General features: G+C 42.7%; 1 protein-coding gene across 4 annotated transcripts in view; it reads right to left on the reverse strand.

The window, feature by feature from the left end:
• The window catches only part of LRRC16A (leucine rich repeat containing 16A), a 316783-nt gene that overhangs the window by 160269 nt on the left and 145588 nt on the right, over positions 1-10926 (reverse strand). For all 4 annotated transcript variants that reach the window (XM_004693329.2, XM_012732954.1, XM_012732955.1 and 1 more), the window contains exons 6-8: positions 6237-6334; positions 5826-5896; positions 5475-5548 (exon numbers count right to left, since the gene is read on the reverse strand). In XM_004693329.2, coding sequence (XP_004693386.1) covers positions 5475-5548; positions 5826-5896; positions 6237-6334 — 243 coding nt within the window. The remainder of the gene's footprint in view (positions 1-5474; positions 5549-5825; positions 5897-6236; positions 6335-10926) is intronic.

Below are 10926 nucleotides of genomic sequence, written 5' to 3' on the forward strand. Positions count from 1 at the left end.
GTGTATCCTCAGGTCTCTAGTTCTGAGCTGCAGCCTTTTCCCAGGATTTGGTTTCCCCTCCCTAGCTGAATTGTCTCAGTTTATCTCCAGGGTTGTAGCAGGGCTGGGACAAAAGGCTGCCTAGCAGTAGGGGCTGATGCCTCAGGCCGTTTTCCCTCTGCAGTTGGCTTCCCACCGCCTGGATTTTTAAAGGAGGTTTGCAGAATTTTTAACGCAACCATATATCTGAAGCACAGAGCTCCAGGCAAATCCGAATGGGAAGGATGCTAGTCAGGAATCTGTGCTGTCAACAGTAACAGCATGACTACCCCATGCCTAACGCACTTCCTATTCAGGATGAGATGAACACAGAAACACACGCACGTATGCACACCAGCACGCAGGCATCCAGATTACTGTTTCCTCCATTTCTGTATTCCTGATAAAACAGCCAAGACCATGTTTGGTGGTTTCCAGTTATCAGACTTGCAACACTAACATGGGTGGCACCTCTTTGGATTGGAACCACACTATGTTTTTAATTCATTTTCTTAATTGAGGTGACATCAGGACCCCTCCACCCCAATCAAGTTCTGCTGCTTAGAGCACCCACCACCAAATCGCCCATCATCCACCACTGTTCTTCCCTCATTCCCTCACCCCTCCTCCAACCTCCTCCCCGCTCCCCATGCTTCAGTTCTACAGTCCACTTCAAGGGCTAGTTTTTAAGCTTATCTTTGCCTGACCCTTAGCTTGGTTTCTCCACATTCCACGTATTAGTGACACCATCCAGTATTTATCTTTCTCCTGACTTATTTCACTTAGCATTAGTCCTTCCATTTCCATCCATGTTGCACAAATGGCATGAATTTGTCTTTAAAGATTGCTGAATGATACTCCATTGCACATATAAATCACATCTTCTTGATCTACTCCCCTATTTTAGAGCCACTGTAGTTCTGAAATGGGTGGTTACAAATGCCTGGAAGCTCACAGCCAACATGGTGGATGTTGGCTCATCCACCCAGAGCCCTGGGTGGATGAACTGAAACAGAGAGATCTACAGAACCCAAACAGGGCCAGATCAAATACCACAGAGCAGCACAGGCCCAGAAAGCCCTCGGAGCATGGCGGGGAGACAGGACTTGCATCATCTGAGGGGTCCTCTAAAGAAACAATCCCCTCAGTCTCCCAGGGCTCTGATCTGCTCCTGGAGAGTTCCGTTTCCCTTGAAAAGCCATGATTTGACTGACAGGCAAGGGACAGTGCAGATGGACCTACAGGTGCTGTGGTGGTGGGAAAACTATGAGGCCTAGATCTGTGGGGAGAAACCAAATATTGTCCACAAATTAACAAAAAAACAAAATAAAATTAGGAGTTTAGATGTTCCCAGCCAGGATGATTAAATGCAACGGGAAAATCTAGGGACTGAAAAAATAAAGCTTTGAATGACAGCCAATCAGGAGAGCTTTCATACTGATACTATAGATGGGCACAGCTTTCTAGAAGGAAGGTCAGGTTTACGAACCTCTCTGTATAAATGCATACTGCATTGCATCTCATTTTAATAAATCTAAATGGTAAAATAAATTGTTTAGTTGTATCTGAACTCTGTTCAACTAGGCATACAGAGGAAGGGAGTCAAGTGCCAGAGGAGGGAGACTCATGCTCACATACGGGAATTATCGCCCCTATTTGCTAACTCCAGCTTAGCACAGGGCCCCTTTAACATCCTTTCTTGTCTAATTTTTCCATTCTATTTTCCATAACTCATACTCACATGAGAAAAACACCAACATAGTGTTTGGTAAATCCTCTCAAACTTAGAGAATGACACTATAAATCCTTCCTAACAACAGTGCCATTTAAATACAGACTGTTCTTCCATGGGTAAGGACACTCAAGCTTCTAATAGAAATGTTTACCCAACATAACCTGTTGTAATTTGATTAGCAACACTATTAATACAGGTGTCCTAACAGGACTGTGAGTAGCCTCTTCATAGAAGCAAATTTCAATGCTAAGAACCATGAGTATCAAGGGAAGAAGGGGTCCACTTTGAACATGAGGATGATTATGATAGAGATCTGCAAAGCATCCAAGCATTTAGACATTAGCAGGAGAGCTGATGACAAGATCCGTGAGCCCGTTTTCAATCAATAACCAGTGCAGTAAAAACATTTTAAAAACGTCCTAATTTTTTACGTTTATTGCACACTAAATGCTACAGTAGAATAAAACAAACATCACATTATTAAAAATGAGTCAACAATAAACACAAATGGAATATCTTTTGTAGCTCATCTTGTTCTTATTCTTGGATACAACATCCCACATCATGGCCATTGATCATCCACAAACTGCAGTCCAAAGGAAGTATTTTTTTTTTTTAAAGATTTATTTGTGCATACAGAACTAGGGTACAGGCCAGAGGCTCAGGGGTGGCGAGAGGATTCACCAGAGACAGAATGGGGAGCAGAACAGGCAGATCAACGAAGTACACTGCTGAGGGGAGCAGCGGGCGGGTCAGGAGAGGTCTGCCACGCCATGTGGTCACCTCCGGGGCAGGCAGGGATCGAACTCATGCGGAAGCGGCTTTAGCTTCTCAGTGCTATGCTTTAACCCACTGCGCCACCAGGGAGGGCCCAAAGGAAGTATTTTTATAAATATAGTTTTATCGAAACAGTCACACTCATCCAATGACATGCAATCTAGAGCTGCTTTTACGCTACGGTGCCTGAATTTCACAGCAACTATCTGCCTCATAACGCCTAGAGTATTTACTATCTGGTCCTTTACAGGAAAAGTTTTCCAACTCCTGATCTAGAGTTTCTGAAAAAAGGAAATATTAAAAAAGACCCACTTTGTCCTTTTTATTTAAAGTTGATTATGATCTACATTTTACTGCAATATCTACTGAAGAACTGAAAATTCTCCAGCTGAGGCATTAGGAGACCTCTGCTTGTGGACAGATGATAAAAGTTCTGACAAGTCATCGCAACTGGGGGTAGCATTCAATATTGTACTCTATATAGTCACTTAACTATATAACTTCCCTCCACCAGCAAATTAGCCACCAAATTAAGCATAGTGCATTAGCTGGAACATTTACCACACTGGAGGTGTGGATAATCTCTTAATGGTGTAAACATCATTCCCGCATAAGAAACACATCAAGGTGCCCTATGGTGTCTTCCCTCCTCTAGGGCAGATATTCTAGCACTGGGGTTCACAGACCTCTGGAGGACCCTGAGTTATGCACCCATGGTACATAATTTGGTGAACCAATAATTTCCAAGTGACAAAAGCTGGCTACCAGAAAATCATCTGTGGGTAACATCCAAGTAAACAACAGACCAAACAGACTTAAATGTAACAAAATACAAAATTGTGGTTTCAGAATCCACATTGCAACTGGCCTATCACTTGTCGAGGAATGGAAAAGGATCAAAGAAAAATCCAGTTATGTGAAAAAACTATTAAAAATATTCCCATTCCTGGCCCTCCCTGGTGGCGCAGCGGGTTAAAGCACAGCACTGAGAAGCTAAAGCCACTTCCACATGAGTTCGATTCCCGCCTGCCCCGGAGGTGACCACATGGTGTGGCAGACCTCTCCTGACCCACCCGCTGCTCCCCTCAGCAGTGTACTTTGTTGATCTGCCTGTTCTGTACCTCGCTCTGTCTCTGGTGAATCCTCTCACTCTCCACATCTCTGGCCTGTACCCCAGTTCTGTATGCACAAATAAATAAATCTTTAAAAAAAAATATTCCCATTCCTAAGTATACACCCACACAGGGTTAGTTAGATTTTCTTGACTGTCAAAACAACAAATGCTGCAGAAGCAGATATGAGAATCCAGTTGTCTTTTATTAAGTGAGAAATCAAAGACATCTGCAGAAAGGTACAGACATCACTCTTCCGGCTGACTGCTTTTCATTTTGGAAACAAAGATTTTTTCATAAAAATGGAATCTATAATTATGTATAGCATACAATTATTTATAGTATTTTTAAAGGAATTAATAATTTTAAATTTCTCATCTGATAAATACCAAAGGCCACGACCCACATAAACAAAAGCTCAATCACTCTTAAGATTAAGGGACCAACATCTTTGACACCTAATACTGAGGGCATACTATTCCTATCTTGTCTCACACAGTTTTTTGTTTTTATTAGGCAAATACCTAAAAAGTAAAATATTTCCCTTTTCCTCCATTTACTTTTCCATGAGCTACACAGAATCTCCCTTGTTGAAACGTATGAAGCTGTTCTCATATTCCAGAAGACACAGCTGTATAGAGGAGGAAACTTCCTACTCCACAAAGACAAAGAAAATCTAAGCTTCAGCCGTGGGCTCAAGGCACTTCAGGCTACAACTACAGACGAGGCTGGACCTGATTCACTGTCCTCCTTAGACCTGGGCTGTGCCGCAGGACTTACATCCATCTAACCTACTTTACTTTGCCAAGTTCAATCAGCTAGAACTCGTTAGAGACCCCGCTGCCATTCTGGATTTCCTACCCGGCAGGTGGAAAATCATCTGAATGGTGTCTTGGGGGTGAAAGTGCTGGTGATTAAGAAGAGGTGGCCCTGCCATGCCTACACTCTGAATGAACACAAGGGACCACTGGAATTCCAGATCCCAGTCTCTCAAAGAGACAAGACTTACTGGGTGGAGTTACTTGTGAGAGAGATGACATGTGCCCACTTAAAATAAGCAGCAGCATATCCAGGGTTCAAGCAGAGGCCAGGGTAACCGGCCAGAAAAGACACTGGGGGAGAAGGGAGAAGGGAAAGGGGGCAGGGAGGTGAGTCAAGGCTCAACTTTGTCAAAGAACAAAAACTTAGCTAGGTCTGCCCTTGATCTGCCCTTGCAGCGAGAAGAAGGAACTAAATGAAGCTTTTCTGTGCCACCCAAGCACACTAACCACAGCACAAAACCTGTCAGTCAGCATCTTAAACCCTAAAATTCGCTCTTCTATATAACCTGCATCGAGCTTCACAGTTTTATTAATATTTTCATAAAGCAGATATTGGCAAGCTGATTTCTATGTGCCTACATCACACAGGCACACAGAGCTGATTCATCTCCAATTCATAAAGGAATTGTCAACTAAAAGTCAGCTCATAAAATTTCCTCCTAGGAAAAAAATGTTCCAGATGTCAATTAGGTAAAATAGCACTGTATTTTACATACAAGAGAGATTAAACAGACATGTGAACTGGCATAAGAACCTAAGGACTGCAATGCTTTCACAGCAAAATTCAGCATATTTTTTAATGACAAGCTCTGCATTTGAGGAATATACATGTCTTCCTATCATGAACCTTCATAATGATGAGCACAACTGAGACTATTACTTGTAAGATAAAACCCACAGATTCCTAAAGTTCCTGATTCCCCTTCTGTAAGTATTCACTGATGATATATCCATCCGTAAGTGCCAATGCAGTTCTGCTAGCAAAGTTAGGAGAAGAAAGAAATTGCTTACCTGTGGTCAAGATGACTGAAGTCTTGTAAATTCAGTTCCCTGGTGTCTTGTGTCAGATAAATCGTATCCACATCCTATTCAAAACAGAATTCCACTATGTAAATATTCCAAACAGATGCTCACATAGGTAACAGAGAAGCAAAGAGAACATTGCAAAGGTGTATTTTTATGTAATTTGAATATGGAAAATTTTTAACAAAAAAAAAAAAAAAGAAGAAGAAGAAGAGAAGAAGGAGAAGAAGAAAAAAATGGTAAGGAAAAACAAAGAGAAATAAGCCCATGAAATTATGAAATTTTCTCCAGGTGTGTATATGTGTGGTTCTTTATGTAGGAGCACATGTAACTACTTACCCACTGTACTTCTTCCCTGTATGAAAATCCAAGCCAGTCACAAACACAGGCATACATTTGAGAAAATCCACCTAAAATCCACACAGAACAAAAATGTGACAGGTTTCAGTTCAAGGGTTTTGAAGTTCAAACTGAAAAACTTGAATATGGCTGATGTTGACAAAGCCGATCATTCTTTCCAGTTGGGAAAACAGCAAAGCTTTTTCTCCCCTGCTCTATAGTAAGTACATAGCAGGAGGCAATACTGCTTAAATATAGGACTTTTGTCCACCGATCTGAAGTCTGTGCACTGCAAATTACACCTTAAAACTAATTGTACCTTTACAGTAGCATGCTAGAAATAGACTTTACTTCCTGGCACGGGGACAGCCACGCAACCATTTACATTTTGGTTTTCAAATGTATGCTCACCACAGGGCCCCTGCTCAGGCACAGTCTGGCTGTCCCACAGAGCCTGGAGACTGGCCAGCCGCTCAGCTGGCTCCATGGAGACTTTCTTCATGATTCTCCTGCAAGATCAACAACAATAGTAAATTTCAAAAAGCCAGATTTTTTTAAACTGTAGATGGTTATTTTGGGATATGACTTTGTTAAAATGAAGATGGTTGTCCCTTAAATTCTGTAAGTATAATTCCATTTTATGAACACCAGGACCTAGAAATGTATGGAAATTTAATAATAAACACCTTTATTTACTCTATTTATCTCTTTATTTTACTGAGGTAACAGTGGTTAACAACAATGTTTATGATTTCGGATGGTAGGCTCACATCTTCAACCATAAACCCATTTACTTAATTTCCTTTTATTTAACTACCTTTCATACACTAACAGTATCCAGCCATGTAGCCTCCATATGGCTGTTTCACAATGTTGGATGTCATTGGAATAGTTAGAAAAGAGTTATGTACGATGGAATATTATTCGGCAATCAAAAAGGATAGACCATGCCCTTAGCAACAACATAGATGGAGCTGGAAGAAATTATGCTCAGCAAAATAAGCCAGAAAGAAAAATAAAAATAACCAGTGGTCTCACTTATAGGAAGAAGTTAAAAAAAAAAGAGAGAGAGAATCAGAAAAGAAAAAGTTAAAAAAGTAAAAATCAGAATCACCAGGCAGCTATAGATTACAGATATTCTATAGGGGGGGAAGGGGACAAGGGTCGATGGTGAGGGTACATAGGTGAATTAGTGAGAATTTCATGGAAATATCATACATTATAAAAAAAAAGAAGGATGAATAATGACTACATTAAAAAAAGAAGAGTATGTTCTATTTAATGAGCGATTACAGTATGTGTATACTAACTACAAATCACTAATGTTCAAAGATTATAAATGTACAAATCTCATCTTCTGTCTTTCCAGAGCACCCCATAAAATACCCATGAGGAAGCGAAGCATTCCCATTAAAAAAGCGGTTCTTTTACATATCTTTGACCTGGACCAAGAATCCCCTGGGACAGAGCACATGGCCAACTAACCCTCTCTTGGCCCTCATTCTCATCCTCAGAATCTCACAAAGTCCCTGCCCCCTACCAAGCCCAGAGAGGGGAGAGCAGAGTGGTTAAAAGGAAGAAGGCAGAAGCCCCAGTTTCATTATGCAGAGAACAGGAAAAATATGGAGTAATTGCAAGATATTAATCCCATCAAGTTAAAAGAACAATGCCTGGTGCCTGTAAAGTCCCAATACCTGTAGTTATCAACAGGACTCACTTAAACAGCAACTTATGAATTCATTGATTCACTCCTCTCCCAAACTGCACCAAATGTCACTTTTCACCAATACTGTTGCCCAGTAGGAACAAACAGATAGGGTTCCTGTCCTCACTGGGCTAGCAGGTCATTATGAAACCAGCATGAGAGAGAAAGCAGTGAAGGAGGAAAGGACAGCAAAGGAAACACGAAACCTCTTCTCTGGTGGGGAAGGAGGGCCTAGAAGAGTGGGGAGTTTGGAAATGCTCTTTAGAACATTACAGATTCATGTTAAGATCTGCAGGAGAGGGGCCTCCCTGGCAGTGCAACGGGTTAGAGTGCAGCAGCAGGAAGCTACCACAGCCACTGCAACACCAATTTGATCCTTGCCAGCGAGCCAACCCCCAGGGCACAGCAGACCTCTCTTGTCTCGCCCGCTGCTCCCCTCAGCAGTGTATTTCGGTAGATCTGCCCACTCTGTCTCTGGTAAATGTTCTCACCCCCACAACTCTGGTCTGTACCCCAGTTATTGTATACATAAATAAATCTTTTTTTTAAAAGAATTTTTAAAAGAAGGTCTGAAGGAGTAATGAAGTTAATAGGGTTGGGGCATGGGTGGGGAAGGTTAGCAGGGAGCAGGGAGTGGAAAACAGTTGGAAACTGTAACCTATGAGGGGGAGAGGGGTAGGAGAACCGTCTGGGGGGAGGGGGGCGCTAAAGAGGTTGTGAGGTTGTGGAAAACCTCAAAGGTCAAATTAAGGATTTTATACTCAGGGCACTGAGGAGGCACAGAAAGACACAACAGGAAGTCTGTGATGACTGGCTAGGCCCAGTCAACAAATATAAGTGGTAAAGGGCTTTGGAAATAATGATGAATAATTTGGAGCATTATCTGTAAAGGGCCCAACGAGAGAAAGACACGCAGCTCTGATGAGCAGGGAAGTTACCCTGCAGTGCTCAGCTGCGGCTGCCCAAAAGTACAGAGAAAGAGCGGGCAGGGTGCAGCTCTCCAGGCTGGGTGCAGCTCTCCAGGCTGTGGAGCCAGAAACACAGAGGAGGCCAGGAGGAGCTGTGCATTCAGAGGGGGCTGCCTGCAGTGAGGGGCAAGGTGGTCAGGAAAACAAAGGGAGGCAGGAGGGAAGTGCCAAGTGGAGAGAAAGTACAAGGGTTAAAGACTGGCCACAGAGTGATGACTAAACCGTGATTTCACCCCTCTGGAAGCTGTTCCAGGGGATGACAAGGTCTGGGTGTGGCCATCAAGGGGTGAAGAGGGGGAGAGTGGGGAGAACCACGGTTGATTAGTCCAAGTCATCCAGGACCCTGGGGACACACTGCATGCAGCATGGTACAGGAAACATACTAAGTCACAGTGAACGGATTTTAATCCTTAATGATTTAAAAGCACGTCTGATCTTTTGCATGCCCTCAGTCACCAGGAATTTCAGCCACCTGGTAGAGCTTTAAAAGAAAGTGTTGCCAGTTATTTCTCTTTCCTATTGGATGGAATCCAGGCAAAATATGCTGGAGCCTGACCAGTTGCCTAGTTGGCTAGTTCTACTCTGGAGAAAACCTCAAATACATACCAAAAGCATTTAAATACAACTGTTCGGTGAGTAACAAAAATAGTCGTACTACTTGGCAATCTTCACGAGAGAAGCCTAATCAGGTGTGACCAACTGATGTCAAATGTCATTAATTCCTTCATATGCTTTTGTAAATATGAGAACATGATTTTTATCTCCTTGAAAGCAACTATGATTAAGTGCCATCATTCTAAAAATCCATCATTTGAGGGAATTGTGGATTTCAGAAGCTGCTCACAATGAAAATGATATCCTACAATCCGGCAATCTGGGATGATTTGTTTTAGATAAGTGCTATGACTCTGGTATTTTAGTGACATTGTGTTCTGGCTACATGACAGTGAAGCCAGATATTATACAAAGAAATAACAGAGCTGTAGGAAACAGACCCAAGCATTTCCACAGGTGAAGATGAGCAAACCTTAAACACACCAATCAGACATGTGTCTGATTCCACGTGAGAGCCCATTTCTCTTCTAAAATTCTCGCTTTATTTCCACAGCACCACAGAGTATCCATTTCAGTGACAGCCAGGATGTAGTTAAGCGATGCAAAAGCAGGAAGACAGGCAAAAATCTTAGGCAGGAAGCTGGTAGGACTAAGAGGACATTGGTAGTTCAGAGTGATAGAAGAATTAAAGTTATGGCCAATTCAGAGCCCAAGGCCTCCGTTCCATTCTCAAACCACAATGATCATTGTTATTCAGGGCGAAGGGGAAATCAACTGGAGAAGGAAGTCACAGCAGGTTACAGATGTCTGTGAGAACAGAGCCCCTCTGTGAAGACTTATAACTGCATAATGTAAAAAGTGGAGGTCCCATGTTCCTGCCCCACCTATTTACAGCTGAAGTTGAGTGGCAACAGGAGGTGGACATTTGGGGAGAAAATTTGGAGGAGGCACATAGAGCAGAGACATGTGAAGAAGAAACCACACTTGCTTTTTGGCCTTGGACTTGCAGCAGAAACTGGGGGACATGGAAGGAGACACGTGGAAGAGACAGGGACATGGGTGAGAGACTGATGGGAGGCTGACAATGACAGTGTCTCTGGACTTATACTTTGGTTTTATGCTTTTCCTTCCAGACTCGTCTGGCTCCTTCTGTCCCTACCCTATGGGCCCCCGCCAGAAGGAACTTTAGGCTTCAGGCAAGTTTCTGGGCTACAGTGACCCCGCTTTGGGCCATTTTCCCACAAAGCGTCTGGAGAACTGGGTGTTTGATTGGAAAGCTATATACTTTGTCTGTCCACACTCGCTAATTCTATACAGGTCTTTTCTATTGAAGTTCTTACACACTAAGTATGTTTGCCTTTATGTGAGAGTGGATGGCAGAATATATTTAGAGCATGTAAGCCTGGGGCTCCCGGGGGGGGGGGGGCCTCAGTCTGCCCACTAAAAGGGGTACGCCTGGCATTTTCCCAAATCTTCAAAAATACTCTGCAGAAGGGTTGATCTGAGCTCTTCCAAGTAGTTCCATTTCTGTAACAGTTCTAATGGCTTCTTTCTAAGGAACTAAAAAATTTCAGATTTCAGGAACCAAAGGACACCCAAGAAACAAGTGTGTTCATTTACATATGAGATAAAGTTCTGAGAACTAAAGCAGGAGGTGGCAACTGTTTCTTATGTGTTTTCACACTATGCACACAAACAATGAGGAAAAGAAAATCCACCCCTACAAGTTGTTGTCTGCCTGGAGCTAAATAACAGCAAAGGGCCCTTGTGCATCTGTCTGTGTCACAGGCACCAGCACTCTCTCTCTCTTTCACACACACACACACACACACACACACACACACACACAGAGAGAGAGAGAGAGAGAGAGAGA

This window comes from Condylura cristata, unplaced genomic scaffold (genome assembly GCF_000260355.1).
Source record: "Condylura cristata isolate star-nosed mole 26May11 unplaced genomic scaffold, ConCri1.0 scaffold00037, whole genome shotgun sequence".
Taxonomy (NCBI): Eukaryota; Metazoa; Chordata; class Mammalia; order Eulipotyphla; family Talpidae; genus Condylura; species Condylura cristata.